Source organism: Echinops telfairi, unplaced genomic scaffold, assembly GCF_000313985.2.
Source record: "Echinops telfairi isolate 266 unplaced genomic scaffold, ASM31398v2 ScPeMD7_7439;HRSCAF=8477, whole genome shotgun sequence".
Lineage (NCBI taxonomy): Eukaryota > Metazoa > Chordata > Mammalia > Afrosoricida > Tenrecidae > Echinops > Echinops telfairi.
Window position 1 is genome coordinate 3,352,917 of NW_022111339.1, and position 24,818 is coordinate 3,377,734.

At 45.0% G+C, this 24,818-nt stretch overlaps 1 protein-coding gene across 1 annotated transcript in view; it reads right to left on the bottom strand.

The window, feature by feature from the left end:
- Positions 1–24,818, bottom strand: part of DTNBP1 (dystrobrevin binding protein 1) — a 155,426-nt gene that overhangs the window by 36,283 nt on the left and 94,325 nt on the right. The window contains exon 7 of the mRNA XM_045298684.1: positions 18,809–18,831. Coding sequence (XP_045154619.1) covers positions 18,809–18,831 — 23 coding nt within the window. The remainder of the gene's footprint in view (positions 1–18,808; positions 18,832–24,818) is intronic.

Sequence of the window (24,818 nt, forward strand, 5' to 3'; positions counted from 1 at the left end):
GGAGCAATGCAGGCAGAATGACGGAGTAGGAGTGCCAGGTCTGTGGGAGGAGCTGAGTCACACAGAGGCAAAGGGCCTCAGTATGCAAGGTCTTGAAGGCACTGAGTAGGTCAAACAGTAAAGGTGCTCGGCTGCCAATCAAAAGGTTCATGGTTCGAGTCCACTCAAAGGCACCTAAGAAAAAAAGGCTGGCAATCTACTTAAAAAAAAAAATCCGCCCTGTAGTGTAGTTCTACTCTGACGCACACGAGTCGGAAATCAACAGGAGCTGTTCTGCTTTTGCAACATTAGATGAGCGTCCACTTGATTGTGTGTGGAGGGAAGCCACAGGTAGTTCTGAGCAAGCGAGCGCTATTCCAGATGAGGCAAAGGACAGGAAGCCCGAGAAGGAGGCTGCTGCACTGGTCCCAAGGTGAAATCATGGGAGCAGGGACCAGGCTGGTAAAAGCGAGAACCCACGTTGCATTCTGTTCTTTGGTTGTTGGTTTGTTTGGGTCCAGGCCCTGGGAAGAACAGGGAGTGTGGAGAGTGGAGGACCTACACTTCTGGGTTTGCCACACTGAGTCAAAGGGGTCTGCGCAGGCCATTCTCAGACTACAGGCATCCATGTACGTGCAACTGATAGTGCCAAACCAACTTCTTAAGCCTATCGTGCGAAACATTTGAGGTACATACAGTGGTTCATAGTAACAAATGGACATTGCTTTGTGGTTATATTAAAGGTGTTTTAGTGTCTCCAGAGTGTACCCCAATGCTTTCTATTTCACTAGCCACTAAGACAAGCATTTGACGGATGTTAGGAACTATGTACCTGTTTTGACTTAAAGACAGATTTAGGCATGTGCCTTGCTCATAATAAATCTGAGACGGACTGAACACACACCTTGATTTGAGGGCTGGGGCTTAGGTCACGGGGGACAGGTGGCATGGAGTAGACAATCTAGGAACATTCACACTCGCTGGAACCCACGATCTCAGGAATGGATGAGGTCAAAGACGGAGAGAGAAGGGTCCAAGGCAGTAGCTGCGGTTAAGGGAGTAGAGAGGCCAACGAGGCAAAGAGATTGAGGGAAAAAGACAAATGAGAATGGGGGAATCAGATAAGTGCACAGGGGAATTTGGCAGAGAAGAAACACAAAACAAAACTAACAAAGTAGAAAAAGAGAAACTGTCGGAGCTGGGCACAGCTAATGCAAACAAAAGGCCGCGGGCTCAGGGCTGGGTTAGCCACGTAGGATTGGAGATAGCAAAGCGGCAGCCCACAAGGACATGGGGCCTTGGTCTTACAGTGAGTGAGGGCATGTGGACACAGCCCCAGCCAACACCTTGGTTTTCCATTTGAGGACAGAACCGAGCCGCAGTGTGGCAGACCTTAGCAACAGAGATAACAGATGTGTGCTGTTTGAAGCTGCCTCCATTCATTACGAAGCAAAAGAAGAAAATGAGGATAACAGAGGCCGGACAGTCAATATTTTCGGCTCCGCTGGCTACATAAGGTCTTTGCTGCATACTCCTCTCTCCAGCTCCAGCCATTTAAAAACGTGAACATCATCCTTAGCACATGGGCTGCACAAAACACAGGAGGCTGAAGGAGGGGCCCGAGGGAGAGGGGCAACAGCCAGTGAGCAGGTAGACGCCCCCTGGCACCCTCCACCCCCCACCCCCAGGCTTTCCATACAGTCAGAGTGAGGAGGAGAAGCAGCCAGAGCGGGAGGGGGCTGCTGGGCAAGCTGTGTCTGTGGGGGGCAGAGGGAGCAGGGTTTCAGGTAGAGTACAAAGGTCAAGTGAAGAGACTGGGGCCCAGGGGATCCTGCTCAGGGGCTACCAGGAGCAGCAGAGGGTGCGACAGCTGGGGCAGGGCACAATGCCAAGTTGGACTGAGGGGTGAGAGGGAGGGGTGCCAGGCCTGGCAATCAGGGCCTCCTCGGGGCACTCCCATCCCCAGGGGTGGAGGGTACGAGGGGAGCTCCCCTTCTTCTGGGCAGAAGAGCAGGGCAAGGCGGCATTATGGAACAGAAGGTGGAGGGAGCTCCAACATTAGGCAAGTGAGCGGAGAGAGAGGGTTACTCAACATTGTCCAGAATTGCTCTGTGGGGATTCTACATCGGGTGCTGGGATGTGCCTAAAAGGGGTGCCTAAAAGGCTACAAGTAGAAAGGACATGGGGGCATGGTCTGGAATTCAATGGGAAGTCAGCATCTGAAAGCAAACGAATGAAGCCCTGCGTGTTCACACATCAGACACAGGACAGGCTGGCCTGGCGAGGGGCTGCTCTTCATTTTTGGGCCTCGCCCCACAGCCCGCAGCTCTGCAGCCACAGTTGGCTGTGCTTCTCTTACATGGGGGTGGGGTGAGGGGGTGGGGGTGGGTGGGAGGGGTGTTTGCCTTTGTCTGTAAAACAGCCAGGTACAACCAGAGCTAACTACAAGGCGAGACCAGGTAAAATGGAGGTAAAGGTAGAAATCTCAGTAAGCTGCTTGGCTCATTAGGCTGAAGTTTGTGAATGCAAATTCAGCTGGAAGGAAAGAGAGGCAGGGACCAGACCAATGCGGTTCATAAAGAAAACTGAACAAAGAATTTACATTTTGCATACTTCTCAGCATTTTCCAGGAATCACCGTAGTGGAGTGAGAAAAACACAGGGTTTGAAGGCAGAAATTCCTGGGTTTAAATCCTGCTCCAACAATAACTGGCAACCAATGTACTTGATTCACCTCTGTGTATCTCAGTCTTCCCATGTTACACGTTGCTGTGAAACTCCCTGAGACCTATCAGGAGCCAAGTGGTGCTGCTAGGGAAGCAATGGATTGCTAAGTACAAGGTTAGTGGTTCAAACCCACCAGAAGCTCCATGGCAGAAAGAAGAAGCTATTCTGCTCCTATAAAGGGTCTACAGCTTCTGAAATCGCAGAGACTCTCTCTGAGTTGAAATCAACTCAACAGCAGCGATTAAGACAAGGGTGCTTTGAAAAGTTTGTGGAAAAACAGAATTGAAAGATAACTGAATTCTTCCATGAACTCGTTTAAGCCCCTGGCATGTATAGCACATAGCTAGCACATTATCAATGCTTTCAAGCAGAAGTTTCCTTCTTATAACTTTAATGGGAAAAACAGGTTCATAATCACATATAAGAGATATGACAGGTATTTCATACCACACTATTTTAGCAGCAAATCCTGAAGTTCAACTCATATATTTGACTATTAATTATATTTTGATTACATCATTTGATCATTGAAATTGCCTTGACAGTTTTTATGAAAAATGTGTATGTTTTTCAACTAAAATGAAATATAACTAAAACCCACAGCAACTAAGTTGATTCCAACAATAGTGACCCTACAGGACAAGCTGGCCCCACGTGATCTTTTTCCTAGCGCCGGGGCTCTCGCCTTTCCTCATGCCGCGACCCTTCCACACAGCTCCTCGTGTTGTGGTGACCCCCAACCATAACATGATTTTCCTTGCTACTTCCACACTGTCATTTTGCTACTGTTATGAATCGGGCGACCGCTGCGGTAAGCAATGCTTAAGCAACCAGAGAAGACAGACTTAACTGAGGAACCTGACATAATTCTCTAGCTTGAAACTGAGGATAATTTTGGAGCCCACCTTTTAGCTAAATAATAGGCGGGCCTATGAAGCAAACATTATCATTAGTCAAGAATGCCGTCCTCAGAACAACAGGGCTAGTTTGTTGGCTCACAGAACTCGAGTGCTTTGGGGGAAGGGCTATAATGGAGGGGCATGCCTTTAGGCGTTTACTGGCAGCCCTAACATTGCCGAAATAGGGCAGAGACCATGCCAACAGACTCAGAGCCCAAGAGAGGCTGCCCGGGGGCACAGCAGAGAGAAACTGTCCTGATAGAACACTGTCTCCTGAGCATCCTCAACTGAATGGTCCACCTGAATTGGGACTCTGTAACTGCCCTATAAGCCTCATCATCCTGAGCACCCTCTGGGAGCTCTGTGTGGTCGATGCTAGGAACTATCCCGCCCAGCCGAGCACAGAGGGCCGTGTGGGGAACAGTTGGTGTCAGGATGGGGTAAAAAGGAGTGGAGGGTGGAGGCGTGTCTGATTTCTCCCTTGTGGTAGTCAGCCTTGGGGGCCACAGAAGCTCAGATGAGGCCTCCCCCCACAATTTCCTCAGCAACAGTTGCTCAAAACCACAGATGAGATGGCAGGGAGGAAACAGGTAGCATGGAGACACATTCTGGGGACTGTACCACTACTGTCACCAGCAATTGTGTCTGAGCAATTGTATGTGTACGACTGGGAAACTGCTATGCAAACCACACCACCTCCAACACAACATTTTCACAGATAAAACCTCTTTTTGAGTCTGACAGGTAACATTGTCCTTGTCCTTTTCATGGAGCTGAAATTTACTTTTCTGAAAGGTACAAATTTTGCTGTCAAGTTTATACCATGTTCCAGCAAAAAGGTAATGAAACAACAACTGTATTTATTCATCACACCAAACATGCATGATATTCAACAAAAGCAACAACAAAAATTGCTTTCACACACTTCTAAAATATTATATTGCTATAATTATTGATGATACAATTATGGTATATAATCACTCAAAGAAATCTCAGAAGGTTAACACTTAAGTACAACAACCCTACCCTCAAGACTGTTTCTGAGTGGTTTACTACCAAAACGAGCTGTTAAAGGGTCCTAATTCCCACCCCCCACCTGCAACTGAAAACTGAACTGCAGAAAGTTTGGATGATCGATCAGGTCGTGCCATGGATGGCACTGCATGACAGGGGAGTAGAATCAAGAATCAAACACGACAAAAATAAACTGTCTCAGAACCAAAGCCACAGGATATACAAATATTTCTGAACCAGAAGGCAGAGATTACTAGTAACTTTATTTAAACACTAAACACCAGCCAGCCCTTTAAAAATAATATGCACTTTCACATACTTGCATGTGAAATTTTTCCTACTGCCAAAGAAGAGCAGGCACTTGGAAGTCTTGCCAGTAGTCACAAATAATAAAATCTAAGGGAGTTAGTTCTTGAAAGAATAATTTACAAAGTTTAAATGTATGCCATATTCAACTTTTCACTCTCGGAAGAAAAGACGAACATGTCATTGCTTCTACATTCTCTATAAATAAATACTTGAAAAATCAACACCGACGCTCTCCCTCCCTCCATGCCTGTGTTCTTCCTCTTGACACTTTACCAAGCAACAACCCGGGAGGGGGCAATTCTTCAAGTCCGAAGTTCTTTCCGTCCTTGCTCCAATTTTCAAATGACTCTCTCAGCCCCACTCCTGTGCCTTCGTTAATGCTGTGTCCACATGGGACAAAGAGGGACAGCGCAGGGGCTTTCCCTTTGACTCCAGTCTGGTGGATCTTATTCTCCCGTGCAGTCACCCTGTGGCAGATGAGAGACAAGCGGCCGCCGAGCCTTCTTTCCCTCCCTCTCTCCCTGTGAAAACGCCCCATCCGCAGCATCGCACAAGGTATCATACGGTGTTTTCAAGTCAGTCCTCAGGTACATCTGTGAGTACAGTAATGCATTACTCAACAAAGACGCCCCACTAAATTTGAGGGAAGAATTTTCTGCAGTAAGTTCCAAGTTCAATACCCTTATAGGGAAAAAAATTACATATGTATAGGTATATATCACATGCGGGCATCTACCAAAACCATGGCCTGCAGCCAACAGGTGACCAAAGAGTAGACTGAGAGAAGTTCTGCATAGCTATGAGAAGAGTATACGTGTGTGTAGACATAGTTTAACTTATATATGAAACATGACATTTCCAAAGTCCATTTTGAAAATCAGCCATTTTAGATAAATCCATAACAGTAGTACCCTGGGACAGGTTTTAACTTAACAAAACCACTGGCTTTGGCTCCCATATTTAACTATGCCCCCTGCTTCTTAGGAAATGAGTGTGCTACAGCGAGGGATGCTCCAGGCACTTATGGACCCGCCACCCTGAGAACTGGACCACGAGTCTAACCGTTGGCATCATCTCCCTGGTGCTGCATATTTATCTACCTTTTGATATACATGCTGCCTCATAAAAATGTCTGCGCTGAATTGCACCTGTTGGGCCGTAAGACTCAATTTCAGAAAAGCAAAAGTCCTACATTTCCATGCAACCGTTTTCCCTTGTTGACATTCAACAGCAGTACTTCAGGCGCCATTGATTACCTGATACCACAACAAGACTTGGCATGTGCTCCCCAAAATGCACTGATGATTGGCCCCAATCAAGTTGCAATTTAATTTCGGCTTTTTAAATTAAGGATAGCCTGCAAATCATGCAGATACTGCACTGTCTACCCGGCAAGGCATGGTGTCAAAATTACTCAAGAGAAGCAGCTAAGGAAAACATAATATAAGTTTCACCTACAGGGAGTCCTCTGACTATTTTCGGTGGGTCCGGGAGATGACATGGATGTGCGCGAGACAAGGGAGCAGCAGCCCGGTGCTGGCCGGGGGAAGCCTCAGTTACCAAGCAGCTCCGCAGATGTGCATCCTCCGGGGTGGAGAACAAAGGCAGGCAGGCGGAAGCTGGGAGCAGGATTTTCCAAAGAGACTGCAGAGAGCCTATTAGTTTTCTTCTGGTGGTGCAAACAGATGCCCCTCAGAATCTACTGCCTCTATAAAAGCCAAACGTAAGCTCTCAGGGGCTCTGGTGGACAAAGATGCATGCACAAAACTGGACCGTACCAAATGCAGCTCAGAGCCGGGGGGCAGGGCCTAACACCTACCAAACCCACTGGACTTTGTAATCTGGGGACAAAGATGCATTCAGAACATGCCAAAACAGAGAAGAGATCCTACTATCTGAAAGTGCAAATCAACCCTGTGTAAGGGTAGCATTCATTTCCTGGGACAAAGTTTCTTTAAATTCCCCCATCTCATCTTTATTGTCGCTTCAGCTTAAAGGTTCCTTCAAATTCAGCAATCACGAAGCAGTGACTTGAAATATGCTCTACATTTTTAATGAGTATCTTAAGTCACCACCGTTCCCACAGTTATAAACACTTGTCAGGGGTCTTGTTTTCTGGTCTGCTCGGAATCCTAGCTTCATCCATCAGCCACTCACTGTGTGCTCTTCCCCCGTTTCATTAGAAACCTACTTGTTTCATCCAAATTTAAAAAACAAAATTCCCCCCCTTAACCTAACCTTCTCCTCTGGCCTATCTCCTCCTTCCTTTTAAACCCAGCTTTTGAAAACCTTTGCCTCCACTTTCTCATTTACTGATTTGGTTCTTCAAATATTTACTAAGTACCAATGTGCCAGGTGCCAGGGTCAGAATGGTGAACCAGACAGAACATTCCATGGACGTCCTGATCCTCTGCCCTCTGGCTTCTAACTTCTACCGCTCGGGGCTTGTGTGCCGGTATGTGCGAGTGCACACACACAGACAGACACACGCTGCTGACTACTGCCCCTGGTTAGGTTTTAACTGTCAGATCAAGCGCAGCTTCCCAGGCTATCTCATGCTTTGTCCTCTTTGCAACACTCGGACATCGCTTCGAGCCGTGTCCTCGCCCGCTTCTCCTCCCTCGGTGGCTGGCTGGTCTCCGTCTCCAGGACGAGCAGCTCGGGTTTCTAGCCTCTGTTCTGTGAGGGACGGTGCTGCCCAGAATCCCTGCCATCCTCCTCATCCTTCGCAGTCTTCCTGCCCTCCGTGGGCAGCTTCCTGCCAGCTCCACGCTTATACGACCACCTACTTGCTGACAACTCCCAGAGCTACCCCAGCTCTGTGTCCTGGGGTCCTACTGCAATGTCTCAGACACCTCGAATTTAAACCGCTCAAGACAGATTTTACTTAACAAATTACCTTTACTTAAGAACCCTAAGTAATATGTTTAGTAAACAAATTCTCTGGAAATATTTTTAACAGAAGTATATAATACTTATATGTTGAAAATCACCAAACCTGTGGAGACGAAGATCTAAATAAGTGGAGAAGCGTACCATGTTCACGATGGTGCGATGGTAATTCTCCCCAAATCGACCTAGCGAGTCAGTGCAAAGTACCAGCAAGCTTTTTTTGTGGTAGAAATTGGCAAGCGTATCCTGAGATTTACACAGAAATGAGAAGGACCTGTAATATCCAAATGTATTTGGGAAGGAAGAACAAAGTTGGGAGACTTAAACTTCCTGATTTAAAAACTCACTAAAAGCTACAGTAGTCACAACAGTGTGGGGCTGACACAGTAAGGAACAGAAAGTTCAGAAATAAGCCCTTACGTGCACGATCAATCGATTTTCTACCAAGTGGTTAACACAATTCAATGGGGAAAAACAATCTTCTTAACAAATGTTTCTGAGACTAGTGACTACCTGTATGTTAAGCAAGTGAACTTAGATAAATACCTCATAACACACAAAAATTAACTTAAAATGGATCATGGGGCAAAACGGACCCTAAGACTAAAATGTAACAATAACACGTGTTGCTGAGGATGAGGGCACACCCAAAAGTTCACACACTGCTGGGGGGAATGTGGAGGGACAACTTGGGAAAACAGTTTCTTAAAAAGTTTAACACAAAAACTTAGTCATTTGGTCCAGATATTTCATTAGTATTACAAAAAGGTTAGCTATCAACTCAAGAAACAATGAAAACATATTGAGGGGCTTCAAAAGGTTTGTGGGGAAATAGAATGAAAAGGTTAAATAGACTTTTGCTCAGAACTTTTTGAAAGCCCCTCACCGGCCCACATAAGAGATACACATGACTGTTGAGAGCAGCACTCTTCTTAAAAGTGAAAACCCGAAGCCATCTAAATGTCGACCAGCTAGGGAATGGAAAAACCAGACTGTGGTGTATCCATACAATTGAAAGTTAACTCAGAAAAAAAATCAAATACTAGCTTACGGTACTACCAAACCCAATCCAACTGGGTCCCAACTCACTGCGACCCGACACAGGGAAGCATAGACATCAGGGTTTCCTGGGCTGTACACCTTTACAACAGGAGCAGACTCACTCTTCCTCCACCGGACCTGTAGTGCAGGACAATGCCTGTCCCTCAGCGCCACCAGGGCTCCTCATATAGCACTACGGCGCAGATAAATCTCAAAATAGTATGCTAAGAACAGCCAGATATGAAAGACCACATTACATTTCATTCCGCTTCTATCAAAGGTCCAGGAAAGGCAAATGTACAGAGACAGAAGCACATCAGGGGCTGCTGGGGCTGGCAGGAACGAAGCTGGAGTGCAAATAGGCACATAGGAGTTTTGGGGGGTGACATTAATGTTCTAGAACTAGATGGTGGTGGTTGCAAAATTCTCTACACGTTTTATTACAAATCCATGGGATGTCCAGAGAGAGCAAATTCAGAGAGAGAAGCTGCTGCTTTATGGTTTCCTGGGACTGGTCGTGGGAACCAGGATCATCCGCAAACAGGCAGAGAGGGTCCGTGGGGGTGAAGAAGGGCTCTGAAAGTGGACGGTGTTGGCGGTTACAAAAAGTCGACACTTACACTTTGTGGGAAGCCTTCCTTCCAGACCCCAGGCACACCAGGGCTGCCAGAAGAACAACGCTCCTTAGAAGCGAGGATGGCAAGACTTGGTCTCATGCACTACGGACACAAAGAAGGCAAGGTAGGAAAAGGTTCAGCAGAAACGAGGCGACCCTCAGTGAGAGGGTGACTGGCTCGGTGATGGGCTCGGGGTGGTGGGCAGCGTTTCGTTCGGTTGAACTTAGGGTGGCTCTGGGTTAGACCTGACTTGACAGTACCAACACCACCATAAAAAAATAGAAAAACATCTAGACTTCACCTACACGACACAGGCTAGTTAATGGGGGGAAAATCCCAAACTACTCACCCACATCTCCTAGTCAGAACCCCAAGAGTTTCATCCAAGACTGCTCACAGGAGGCACAGTTGTTTTAATTTAGCTTTCGATGTCTTAAATCTGTCTCAAGTTCGTTTTAATTTAGCTATTCAATGTCTTAATCTGTCTCTTCATTACGACGACCACTACCTAATTCTAATCTCTTTAATCCTTCCCTGACTAGTTTCTCTTCCTCCAGCCTTGCTCCTCTATACTGATGCTAGGAAACTTGCTCTGGAATGTCAATCGGATCCTGCTACCCTGAGTACACCCTTTGGGCTCTCTCCCTCCATCTCAATCAGCCACAAAAGCAACCTCAAGACTGTGATCCTGCGACCATCCAAGAGCCAAAATGTCTAAGATACAACCCCGTGTGCCACACTTATACAGACTACGCACACAATCCTATATTAATCCATTATATAATATGCACAAAAAAGAAACTTTAAAGTGTGACAGGAAAAAAAAGAAATTAAAATAGAAATTGCAATTTTCTTCCCTACCCCTATTGCTTATGTTGCATACTTAAATTCCTTTTTGGAGAACATGGGCCCAAAGGAAAAAGTCCACATTCCTTCGGGTGGCACAAAAGGCTGGGCATCATTTGCTCCCTGCCTACGTCTCCAACTCCATCGCGCGCCACTTCACCCCACACACCATCTGCTGCAGTTTCTCTCTGCCTCGGTGAACAAGAAATTAAGTTTCAACTTGGATTCTTGGAGAAAAAAAATCTCTGCGGCTTTGCAATTGTCCAGTTCTCTCCCTGAAGTGCTTTCTGCAGCCTGGTGCGCACTCATCACTCGGCTCCAGCTCGGTGTCCTGGATGCTGGAACACTCCAATGCTTCCTTCTCAGTCAGCACAGTTCCATCGCAGTGAGTCCAGTCTTACAGTAAGGAGTCCCCGGGGACACAACAGAAGGTGCTGCAGCAGACAGGCCTGGCATTCTGATCCCAAATGATCACAGCCTTGAGATTCCCGTAGTGCACAGTTCTACTCCAACGCACACGGGCCAGCTGGGGTCAGAATCAACTCAAAGGCAACTAATTAACAACATATTTCCGCGGTCTGCCTTTCTCGTCTCTAAGCCTGTGAGCTGCTTAGGGCAGGGGCCTGGTGTCGCCACCATTGTACCCCCCAACCACAGTTTCCATCACTAAACTATTGTCAAATGACTGACAGTCATGCTTTGAGTGCTAATTCCTGAACGGAAACAACAAGCTTTACTCCAGTTTACCATGTAGCGTCATCATCCACATGTAACATGCAAAATCCATACCCAAGAATCATCCAAACAGGTAAGACTCCCCAACTTTGCCTGTGAATTGGTTGATTTAATTCACCTCGTCCATCCAATGATTTCTACTTTTACTTAAATTTAACCATCTCCGATACAGTGAATTGCTACAATTCCAAGATTTCACATGGAAAAATCCCTCCTTTGACCAAAAGTTTCATCTCAAGCTCTGAAAACATTCTGGGCTTTCCTAAGGTCCACCCTGTCAACTACTTTAATCACTCTCATTAGCATCGAAGATACCATGGCCTGTTGGACATGGGTGCTTTGAATTTTCAACCCTGTGTTTTATTCATGTTGGCTTTTATTTCTACTTCTGAGTCTACTTCATGAGTTGGCTATCCTTGCTCATGTGGATTCTCAAAAGCTGTTTTCTCCCTTGACACCAAGTTTTCTTCTTTCTTTTGCTGTTTTACCAGGCCTCCTCCTCCAGGGCCTCAGGGGAAGAGAGAGGTAACTTATCCAGGTATCATTTCTGCCTGTCTCCTCAAGGGTCACAACCATTTCCTTTAACATCTTCCCTTCACCATTTCCCTTGATGCGGAATCCACCTCAGGCTGTCTTTTCCTTTCTTTTCTTCAACCCGTTAGAGGGGAGGTAGTTTGTGTCCCCTTTAACTCCTAACTTCTCAAACATTTCTGGTGTGCATTTGGATTCTCTCTCTACAAACAGCTCATTCAGATCACTAACTACCTACTCAGCACCTCCCAGTCTATTCAGTGTCATTGGACTACTTGTGTCACTGGTACCCATTTCTCCTTTCTAGGCTTTCTTGGCAATGAATTGCCTTGGCTCCCATTCTCGTTCTTTGACTACTCAGGCCACAGAATTGTCAACTAGCCCTGTTTTTGTGAGCTAAGTCTGTCATGTGATCTTGCCACACTGTGGAGGCTCCAGCTGTCTTTACCATATGCCAGTCACATGGTGGACTTGTTCCTTGCAGGGATAGTGAATTATTTAGTGTGGCTCTTCTAGCCCAGTCTCTCACTCCTACCAAACGACCTTTTCCTGCATGGGTCTGGTAAGAAGGTGCAGGAAGATACTGAGTAGCTGGGAAAAGGATGCCCCAGAGTACCATTCTGTTGTGTATAAAATGAGCCCTTTGGGAGGAGGAGAAGTGATTTCATTACCAGCAAGAGCCAGGAGAGGGCTCATCCTCTGGACTCGAGATCCCTGCACAGTGAACCTCCTGGATCCAGGTTGCAGCTCAAACATCAGAAGAGGAACAGCAGAGCCAATAGACAGAGCATGGAATAGTTATGGACTTCCCAAGCTACGGAGCAAGTTAAGATGTGCTCCTGTGCAGGAGGCTGGCACTGGGCACTTAATTCAGGCCACGGAGCTGGGCTGAGTGCCTTGAGGTGGAGGCTGACAGGGAAGTGTATGTCCCTCTGGGCACTTATTAGCAGACCTGAAACTTTGTAACATGTCCTGATAAACAACTCACCCCTGACCACTTCTCACAGGCATGACAACTTGTTAAGTTCCATAATGAACACTGTAATGATGAATTTTGTCTTGGAGATCTGTATAGCCACTGCAATAGATATTAGAACCTGGAGATAAATTACAAAACATTAATTAAGGCTGCTGCGTCCTCACATACTTTTAAATTGAGTAGGGGGCTACATCTCTCACTGTGACATAGTTGGGATCTACGTTGGTCATTTGATATTGTTAAAGCTCAAATATGTTGTTGGTAGGTGCCACCCAGTTGCTTCCCAACCTACAGCAGCCCGGTGTACAGCAGAAGAGCACACCGCCCGGTCGTGCCCATGCTCACGACTGGGGCTCACTCTGAGCCTGTTGTCACAGCCTCTGTGCCCGTCCGTCTTGTTGGGGGTCTCCTCTTTTTTCCTGCAGCGCTACGTTACTAAGCATGATGTCCTCCAGGGACTGGTCTCTGATGATAAACGGTCCAAAGAACCTGAGATGCAGTCCAGCCCTCCTTGTCTCTAAGGAGCATTCTGCTGCACTTCTTCCAAGAGAGATTTGTTGGTTCTTTTGGCAGTCCAGGGTCCTCTCAGTGTTTCCTGCCAGCACCATCATTCAAATGCATCGATTCTTCGTCAGTCTTCCTTATTCAGTGCATACGAGGTCAGTGAAAATACCATGGCTTGGGTCAGGCACACCTTTGATGTCAAAGTGACATCCTCGCTCTTCAGCACTTTAAAGAGGTCTGCGCAGCAGATTTACCCAATGCAGTGCATCATTTGATCTCTTGACTGCTGCTTCCAAGAGCACCGATCATGGAGCCAAGCAAGATAAAATCACTGACAACTTCATCTTTTTCTCTGTTTATCATGATGCTATTGGTCCAGTTGTGAGGATTTTGGTCTTCTTGACATTGAGTTGTAATCCCTACTGAAGGCTGCAATCTTGATCTTCATCAGTAAGTGCTTCAAGTCCTCCTCACTTTCAGCAAGCAAGGTGGAGCTCATCTACATATCACAGGTTGTTAATAAGCTTCCCTCTAATCCTGAAGATGAGTTCTTTTGCATATAATTCAGCTTCTCTATTTGCTCAGCGTACGGATTAAATAAGTGTGGTGAGAAGATGCAACCCTGATGCACACAGTTTAATATAACTATTCTTTTTTTAATTCATGTTTTTGTTAAGCATGGCTCCACTGATTAATAACTCTTGCATAAACTACCTAGCCTTATTGGACTGGATAAAGTTTTCAGTCTATTTTCTTCAAGTAGGGCAGAAATGTTAGACTTGTCACACACCGGTGTACAGAACCTTGTAGGATTTTTTGTGACGTCTTCTCCAAAACTCTAAGTTTTATCTATACCTTTTCCAGCAACTTACAAAAGCCTAACACCCATAATCTTTTCAAAGCAGCCGATATCACTTTCTCACAAACAATTCTCCTTAACGCTGAGGTTTCACCATTATAGCCACCAAATGACAAGAGCAGGTACAACCAGTATAAAGCACCCCTGGGTGAAGCATCCAGCAGCACTGGTGGATGCAGATGTGTTTGGATGTCCTGGAGAGCAGTCCACCGGTCCTGAGCACTCAGCACCCTATGGGCATCATCAGCACGCTTGAGAGAGAAAGCAGAGAGGGCACCTGAGTGACGTTAACAGACCAAGACTGTCTGTTGGACAGGAGAAAGGCAGGGCTCTTATAACCATAGAATGACACCCAATCCTAGATACTGTTTAGTCACTGGCACAGTATGTACACACTTCTACTTAAAAATGAAAACATCTGTGTTAGGCTGGGTTCTCTAGAGAAACAAAACCAGGACACTTATGAGTTTATATATATTTATACAGCACGAAGGAATATAACAGCTAGTTAACCTACACAGCAGTATAGAGGGCTCAGTTCAATTCACTTCTGTGGAACAGTTAATATACTGGAAGTCCTTCAACTCAGGAGGCTTCTGGGTCAAAGGTCAAGGAAGCAGACAGCCAAGTCTTTCCTCAGGCAAGGCAGGCAGTCCGGCCACAGGCAGCAAAAAGCAGGGTGGATATCAAACTCAAGCAAGGCAAGACGGCGGCGGGATCTGCCAGCCTCCAGCTCAAGCGATGTACACACCAGGTGAAGCAGGTCTTGAAGGAACCTCAAGCTTTAGCTACATGATCCAAGGGTTGGCTGTCCGACAGATAGTGTAGCTCACAAGTTGAGGCGGAGAACTAGCTAAAGCAGTTGCACGCTAGTCGGATCACCAGAGAGCAAGAGAGAGGGGCACGGGCCTTGCTGAGCCATTTATCTCTTTGCCCTCCAATCAATTGCAACCTGATTAATCCCACATGTTCCTATTGGCCAGCTAGGTTGACACAATAAACCTACCTATCACCACATCTTAGAACAGTATAGGCATACCATGTTGTATTGAGCTTTACTTTATTGGACTTCACAAATAATTGTGCTTATCACAAATTGAGGGTTTGTGGCAACCTTGTTTATCAGCACTACTTCTCCCAACCGTGTGTGCTTTCTTTGTGTCTCCGGACACATTTTGGGAATTCTTTCACTATGGCAAACTTTTGCATGCAACTGCACGTTAACAGACTACCGTGTGAACACAGGCACACACTGGGAAAGCAGAGCCTGGGTGCAATACTCACTTTATTGCAGTGGTTTGGAATTGAACCCACGGTATTTCCAAGGCATGCCTGTAATTTTCAGACCCATCCAAGGGATGATCAACAGTTTTAAGAATTAAGTAGAAAACAATAATTCTTGAATAAGCATGGCTATTCATAGCCAATTTCCTCAGTGCTTTAAGAACCATGAAAATCTTACACGAGCTTACAATAATGAAATTTCTTCCCCACAGAAAATACAAAATGAACACTTTTAAGATTCTGGCCACCTCTTTTAATAGTCTAATACTCAAGTAGCTATTACTGAAAGTTTAAGGGAATGAAGTATTTTAAAAATGCAGTAAACTTTCCTGCTTCCAATATTAAAACAGCAACACAAGGTCCAGATGATATTGTAGGGATTTGCCTTGTGTGACCTTAGCTCATTAAGCTCAATGCAGTAAAGGTGGGAGAAGCCAGAATTCAGTAAATGGACCTATCTTACTCACTCTCAGTGTTACTAATGTGAGGTTCCACCCTCAAAGTTTTTTCTATAGTTAGAAATACAACTAAACTCGTGTGCGCGCGCGCGTGTGTGTTTGTGTGTGTGTGTGTGTGTGTGTGTGTGTGTGCTAGAGGATGCACTGACTTTTGTTTTCTTGCAATTTGAAAAGGGAAAAACAAAAGGATTGTTAGGTTTGAATCTTTCTTCTTTTCCACCACTAGTACCTTGGACAAGAAGTCGTATTTCTTTTTCTCTTGATAAATGCTATTCACACATTTGAAATATTAGCAAAATATTCAAGGGGAAATTTAGCAAAATACTTATTGACTATTGATGCTAAAAAGAACTAGATACGATGCAATAATCAATTGAGGGTTTGCGTGGACTCCAGCGCGTTCACTGGCCTATGGGTGGGTCTGCGGTGGGGTTAATGCTGCCCATCAGGAGGGATGCGGGCAATTTCATCAGGCAATACGCAACGCTCCCTAACCTCTGCAAATGACTGGGGTTTTTTTTTCTCTTCCTATTCTAGGAGTACTGTCACACTAGAAAAAAGCACATCTCAGGGCTGAGAGACAAATAAAAGTGACATGTTACATAATCTATGCCCCGGCCTGTCTTTCACGATTAGCTTGATTGGTTCACCCGCCCCCTGAATCTTAACTGTTATATAAGAAGATGGGAAGCTAATTAACCAAAACAAAGAATGAGAGCGAGCAAAGCATTTTATTGGGAGTTCATCTCGGTCCAAACTATATGCCTGTGGGGCATGGTTCACAAAACCAGAGCCAACAATGGAAGCCACCCCTGCACAGTCCAGCACACGATCGCTGAACAATCCCCTCAACACGCCGGCCACAAACCACACTCCTCACTATGGAACTGCAGTCACTCACCTGGAGACCCGCCCAAACCGCTCTCCAATCATAGCCATCCTAGGAATAAGCCCTTAGACCAGCGGTTCTCAACCTGTGGGTCGTGACCCATTATGGGGTTCGAACAGTCCTTTCACAGGTGTCACCCGATTCATAACAGTAGCAAAATTACAGTTATGAAGTAGCAACAAAAATAATTTTATGGTTGGGGGGGTCACCACAACATGAGGAACTGTATGAAAGGGTTGTGGCATAAGGAAGGCTGAGCACCACTGCCTTAGACCTTTATCCCTGAAGGTTTGCCATTTTCCTAAAACAATCAAACCAGACCAAATGCTTGAACAGTTCAACTATGAATGAGGTATCAGAGCATATATCATTATTCAATAAATCTAAAGGTCAATGTTGGTCTAAAATGAGCTTAAAACAATGAAATCAGAAGTGATTTCAATATGTAGTACATCCATTGTGCCAAGAACATTTGTACATATGTTGCCATCATCATTTTCAAAACATTTTCTCTCAATTTGAGCCCTTAGTATCAGCTCCTCATTTTTCCCTCCCTCATGAACCCTTTATAATTTATAAATTATTATTATTTTTAAATTTTCTACTATTTAACTGCAAATGAATGGTGGGGGATGTAAGGAAAACGCTCCTAAGAAGTCAGGGCGGAAAGACCGGGCCTCGCTTACAATGACTGCGTCAGCAGGGAAGGCCAGCCCCTTGGAAAAGGCAATGTGCTTGGCAAAGAGGAGGCCCAGCAACGACAGGGAGGCCTGCGCCGAGATGCCTCGGAACAACAGCCTCAGCCACGATGGGAACATCCCAACACTCGTGAAGGTGGCACAGGCCGGGGCTCGTCTCCTTCTGTTCTGTCTACGGTCAGCATCAGACACAGTTAACCTGGTGGCACCTAAAAACAATTGCGAGGAGAGGAGGAGGGGATGGGGAGATGACAAACTGGAAGGGCCGTGACCTGCTAGAAAACACGTGGTTCCCCTGGTGCCACTAGTGCTTCTTCAAAACCAGTGAGGGACAATATGACCAAAAATTACTCTTCCATGTTCCTCCTCCAGAAGCTCCCTAAATGTTGGGCGATTTTAGACTTGCAGGAAGTATTTAATCAGAGCCTCTGGTTTTACAGGTGGAAAAGCTGAGCCTCATGCATATACAGGGCTTCACACACACACTAGATTAGTGTGCCTCACTTAGGAATAAGGATGGAACTGTGAACCATCTCAGGGGATGGATGGAACTGGAAGACGTTATGCTGAATGTAGTTAGTCAAGCACAAAAGGTCAAATATTGTATGAGACCAGTGTTAGGAAATTTTTCTTAAAAATCAAGAAAAGAGTTTTATACCCAAAGAAACAAACGGATAGTTGCCAGGGGTGGGAGACAAAGGGAGGGAAGGAAAAGTTCTGTCCTAGAGCAGGATGGGGAACGTCTGCCCAAGGGCCAAATAAGGGCCAAGGAATCGCCAATGCCTGGTAACATCCCACGCCTCGCCAAAGAGCAGCAGCTCCAGCCAGCACATCGGGGTGAGTAAGTTAGGTGACTGATCAGTGCGGCCGGAGAGCAATGTTATAAATATCCAAATGGCCACTGGCGGAAGAAAGATCCCCGACTGCTGCCCTAGAGGGTAGACAGGTGTGAACTCGGCTGAAGGGGAAGCTAATATCCTGAACCAGAGGAAGATAGGGGAAATAGAGAGGCCAGGGCATGTCACTGGAAGACTTGTGTTGGACACAAAAATGATGGTGTAATATTTACACAGCCACCTAATTCACAATGAAAAGCTTTTTAAAAAAAGAAAAAAGGTACAAGACTTAATCAAAATTACAAAGCAGGGGCAGTGTGGGTTCCAGTATAGAAAATCTCTCAGGGAGGTCAGCTGCAGGGACACATCTTTATCACCATCTCCGCTCCACGGGCTCCACACTGCCCACAACAGAAGCCAGAATCTTGTTGGACAATGATTCTCAACAGGCCCAAGGCTAGTAGGACCCCTTCATGACATACTGAGTATAATAACGGCCATTAATCAAGACTCTCACTGGGAGCACATGCTGTTGCTAAGAGAGAGTATCAAAACCTCATGATTAAGTAAAACCTACAAAAACAATATTAAGGAAACTTTTACTTGATAAAAATAGATTTCTTTTTAAAGAAAAAGAATGAGGTCTTTCACATCTTGAGTACATCTAACACCAATTCACCCTCACCACTTTTCAGAGTATTAAACACATTACCTTTGAAGTCTTCGAGTTCCTTCCTGCAGAAAAAAGAAAAAGCGAATTAAAATCATCTATTCTCAATAGAAACTGTGCTTATAATAAAATGTTTATATTTTGAATGTTCAGAGTGGTATTTTTGGAAAGTTTGCACTTTACTAAAATTATCAACACAATTAATTGAAAGTAACTATTTTCAGTTATTTCTGCTATTTCTCTATTGCAGCAGTTCTCAATCTGTGGGTCATGACCCCTTTGGGGGTTGAATGACCCTATCACAGGGGTCGCCTAAGACCATCGGAAAACACTATTTCTGATGGTTTTAGGAACCAAGACACTGCTCCTCTCTCCGTCTCCAGGCGGGTCCGCCCACATGCAGATACGCCTACTTACAAGTACCCGGAATGAAGATACTGTTACCCATGCTATACCATGCTTTAAGACAAAATTTCATTTATTTGTCATTAGAAAGAAATATCTCACAATATATAATTACATATTGTTTTTGTGATTAATCACTGTGCCTTAATTATGTTCAAATTGTAGCAATGAAAATACATCCTGCATATCAGATATTTTCATTATGATTCATAACAGTAGCAAAATTACAGTTATGAAGTAGCAACAAAAATAATTTCATGGTTGAGGGTTTCCATGACATGAGGAACTGTATTAAAGGGTTGGGGCATTAGGAAGGTTGAGAACCACTGCTCTAATGAATCAAACATTTTTAACCAAAATTTAAACTATTAAGACTCTAATGAAAAACCCAGCATTTTAACATTAGCTATGAGCCATCTAAGAAAATAAAAATCCATTTATAAAAGCACCCAGATTTTTATATTAGAAACTATCCAGAATGAAATCCATGGCCAGTCAATCCCACTCACGGGGACCCACAGGACACAGCAGAATGACTCCCGAGGCTTTCTGAGACTGTCAGTCTTCATGGAAGCAGACAGCCCTATCTTGTTCCCCAGGGAGGCTGCTGGGTTGCGCTGCTGACCTTGTGGTTAGCAGCCCAGCTCTTACCCACGAGGATGCCAGCAAGGCTCCTTATCAAGAAGCCGAGCAGCCATTTCCCTTCTCAGGTGAAAGGGAAAGGCACTTCTCAAAGCAGTGAACTCCACAGTTCATCTTGTCTTGGGGAAGTCCCCAGGTCTACTTCACCCACACCAATTAAGAATCCTACCGGAATACTAAGTTTGCTTGAGTGGTTCTGAATTGGCTGTGAATCCGCATGGTTGGCAGTTCAAAACCACCAGCTGCTCCTCAAAACAAAGACTGGGCTTTCTACTCCTATACACCGTTACAGTTATGGACATCCACAAGGGGTCGCGATGAGTCAGCACTGACTCGGTAGTGAGATGAGTTTTTATAAATAGCAAGTTTGAAGAGGTAAGTTTAAGTAGTAAAGGTTTGTGTTCTCATTCAAAATATATGACGTTCATCTTTTATTTGCCCTCTAGGTTTACTTCAACTTGATTTCTCAAGCCAGTGAAACACACAGCTAATTACACTATCCCTCATGGCCCCAAGTGGCTGACTTCAGTTGGTAGGAAGGGCTGGCAAAGTCCCCACTTAAAGTCCAATCAGATAATGTTTCTGCAACAGCCAAAGTTAAGATTCTGAAACCAGAGGGTCACCACGCTCCTTCCTCTTTCCTAACCATATTCATTCTATACACTAACGCTCCACCACCATGGTTCCGTGACTCAGCCCACACCAGACCCACCGCCATCAAGTCAGTGCTGACTCACAGCAAACCCCTGGTGGGTTTCCACGACTGTTGCTGTTCATGGAGTAGAGAGCCCAGTCTTTCTTCCGTGGAGCTGTTGGTGGTTTCAAACAGTCTCCCATGCAGCTCACAGCCCAACGTAAACCACTGCACCTCCAGAGCTCCCAGAGGTTCAACAATGAGGAAAGAGAAACTGAAAATGTTCAATTCCACTTTACTAAAAAGCAACTATTTCCCTACATCCAACTCTGTAACTTTATTCATAAAAAGCTTACCCCTTTGGGAAACCATGGGACTTCAAAAAACTGGTGGAAGGTAGAATTAAAAAATAATGGAAAATTTCTACCAATTTTTGGAAACGCCTTCATAGAACCCACCTACATTTTCTGTCTTTGGTGTTTATTGGGAAGCTCTATCCCACTTTAAGTGTGCGCGGTCATGCGGTGGCAGCCTGTGACAACTTGGTGACTCTTCTCCCATCGCCCCTAGCACCAGACTTGTTGGGCTTCAGGAAGCTTGCGGAAAGCCTCCTCTTCTTTTAACTAACTTTCCCACAGACATTTTGAAGCCCCCTCCTATGGCTTACTAGTTTGTATCAAAATCAGTTTTATCTAAAAAAAAGTTTTGTTTTTCATTCTGTTCAAAATGCTTTTTATTACTTAAAATACATGGTGTGAATGAAATTGAAAACAGAAAATAATTTGGTTTTAAAATGGTTGATTAAGTACCACTTGGGTATGTTTATGACCAGGCTTATATTCAAATATGGGATAAGCTCAAATGCTTACCAAAAAAGCCAGAAATCATTTTGAAAAGATACCTTCAATCCACTTCTTACTGATGTTCTAACATTAGCAATTCCCTACGAGGGGTTTTCACAAAGCACTAGGTTTATTTAGCTACCAGTACTTAATATTCAAATAAGTAATTCCTGTTTCAACAGTAACAATCTTTAGCGAGCTTCTCTGCTCTTTTTAAAATTGATACGCTAACCACCACTAAAACCAATGATGAAGAAATTAAAGAATTCTACCCACGTCTTTGATCTGAAATTGATCATCCATGCATGATAATTATGACAATTGGAATGAGAAAGTTGAAAAGGAAGAAGAAGAATCAATCATTGGGGAATATGGAAAATAGGACGTTGGTGAAAGAAGTGAAATTGGAGTTGGCATGATAGAATTTTGCAAGACCAATAACTTCTTCGTTAAAAACACATTTTTCCCACAACATAAATGGTAACTATACATGTGGACCTCACGAGATGGAATGCCCAGGAAATCAAATTGATTACATCTATGGGAAGGGTTTAAGGAGAATCACAAAAGCATTAGCCAAAACGAGGCTAGGTCTGAGTAAGGAATAGACTATCAATTGCTCATATGCAAGTTCAGGCTGAAGTTGAAGAAAATGAGAACAAGCCCACAAGAACTAGAATATGAACTTGAACGTATCTTGCCAGAATTTAGAGAACGTCTCAAGAACGTATTTGCCACAGTGAACACTATGCCAGAAGCCCTGAGGCAGTGTGGGATGGATGACATCAAGAATAGCATACATGAAGACAGCTGAAGGCCATTAAAAGGGCAGGAACTAAAGAAAAGCGCAAAGCAGACATACGAAGAAACTGCAAATGAAATTTGCTCCTGAATGTTGAGTAGTTAAAGCGAAGGGAAGAAATTCTGAGGTAACAGAGTTGAGCAGGAAATGTCAAAGCACAGCTGGAGAAGACCAAGGAAGATAATGAAATGTGTGAAGACCTGGGGTCAGCGAGTCAAAAGGGGGGGCATGCTCAGTGTATGTCAAGCTGAAAGAACTGAAGGAAAAGTTAAGACTCAAGTTGAAAATCTGAAGGATTCAATGAATATTAAACAATGCAGGAAGCACCCAAAGGAATGGAAGGATTACACAGTCACAGTACCAGAAAAGATTGGTCAGTGTTCAACCATTTCAAAGGTAGCATATGATGTAGGATCGGTGGTGTTGGAAGAAGCCCAGACTGTAGTGAAGACGTTCATGGAAAATACGGCTCCAGGAAATGGCAGCGTACCAACTGAGACGCTTCCCAATGGATGCCCCACCAGAGGCACTCACTAAAACCTATGCGAACCCCAACACTCTGAAGACAGGAGATTCTTATTGTGCTCATTCCAGAGAATGGGGCCCCGACAGAACGCTGAAGTGATTAATGTGTGTCATGCGCAAGGACAATGAAGCAGCAGATAATTCAATAGAAGATGTAGCAGCACATGGACAGGAAGTTGCCAGAAATTCAAGTGGGACTCAGAAGAGGAAATGGCACCAAGGGTACCATCGCTGATGTCAGAGGGATCTCGGCAGAAAGCAGGGAAGACTAGAAAACACTGTTTACTTGTGTTTTATTCATTATGCAAAGGCATTGTACTAGATGGATCAAAACAAACTACGGAGAACAATGTGCTACGAATGGGAATTCCAGAACACTTAATTGTGCTGCTGTGGGGCCTGTGGAACATGCACACAGACCAAGAGGCAGGCATTGGAACAGGACAAGGGGTAGTGCATGGTTTGAAGTCGGGAAAGGTGTGCATCAAGGCTCGACCCTTTCACCAGACTCCTTCACTCTGCATGCTGAGCAATTAACCCAAGAAGCTAGGCTAGGTGAAGAGTTGTGGATCATGAAAGTCTGTAAGTAGAGGATACTGAGAGAGAAAGAGAGAGAGAGAGAGAGAGAGAACCCTTTTGCCCCTGCCCTCTCACTCACCAGCAGCTTGCCACTGATCTGATTAGGGGGCCAGCGGCGGAAAGATGAGCGTGGCCACTGCACAGGAAAGGCAGCTTTCCCCAGTGGGGCAATTTCTCTGTCAGGTGGCAGCAGACACATGGTATTTGGTGATGGGGAATGGTAAGGAACATTGAAATACCACGGGCTGCCAGAAGAACAATAAAATCTGTCTCGGAGGACGTGCAGCCAGATTGACCCTTAGAAGAGAAGATGGCTTGACTTAATACGCTTTGGAAGAAAGATTAACAACCTGTGATATGCAGATGACCCCACCTTGCTTGCTGAAAGTGAGGAGGACTTGAGGCACTTGCTTGTGAAGATCAAAGACTGGAGCCTTCAATATGGAATTCAGTTCAAGGTTAAGAAAACCCAAATCCTTAACTTTGGACCAACAGGCAGCATCATGATAAAAGGAGAAAAGATTGAAGTTTCCAAGACTTTCATTTTACTTGGATCCACAATCAATGCTCATGGAAGCAGTAGTCAAGAAATCACATGATGTATTGCAAGGAGTAAATCTGCTGCAAGACTTCCATACATGTTCAATAGCAAAGACTTTGCGGGTTAAGGTGAGCCTGACTCAAAGCCGCGGTGTTGGCATCTGCTCATAAGCACGTGAGAGCTAGGTTATAAATCAGGAAGACCAGAGGAACATGCATGCATCTGAATCATGGTAGCAAGCACCAAAAGAACCATGGACAACCAGAAGAACAAAACAAAAATCCTGTCTTGGAGAGTACAGTCAGTTTGATCCTTAGAGGTGAAGATGGCACAATTTCATCCAGCGTACTTTGGACACTGCTATGAGACAAGACTCTTAAAAGGACAACATGTTTGGTAAAGTGGAGGGTCAGCGAAAAAGAACAAGAGCCCCATCAAGAGGCCTTTGGCAAGTGGCTGGAATGATGAGCTCCGACATAACAATACTGGTGAGCGTGGTGCAGGGACGGGCCGTGTTGGGCTCTACTGCACACAGGGTCTTTGCTACAGTCAGGACCCACCTGATGATACCTCACAGCAGCAGCAGCAGGAGCCTTGATTATGTGGTGGCCTGCTAACCTGAAGCGGTCAACAGTTTGAAACCACCAGGCGCCCTTTGGGAGAAAGATGGGGCTTTCTATTCCTGCCAAGGAGTCTCAGTCTCAGAAACTCACAGGGGCAGTTCTAGCCTGTCCTACAGGGTTGCAGCGAGCCAGCCTTGACTCGATGGCAGTGAGAATGGCAGCAGCAACAAAAACAGGGAGCAAAATCTCTAATAGGTTCCTTCTGTTTTCAAAAGCTGAAATTCCGAAGTAATCATTTCAGACTCAGTGCCCTTCCTATGCCCCCATTCTCAGATACCAACCATCGTCAAGTTCCCCAATGGGTCATCTGACAGAGAAATTTCCCCGCTGAGGAAAGCTGCTGAGGTAGTTAGTTAATTTTGCCAACCTGGCCGATAAACTCATGTGGGATTAATTGAAGGGCGAAGAGATAAATGGCTCGGCAAGCCTAGCCTTTCTTGCCTCTTGCTCTTTGATCAC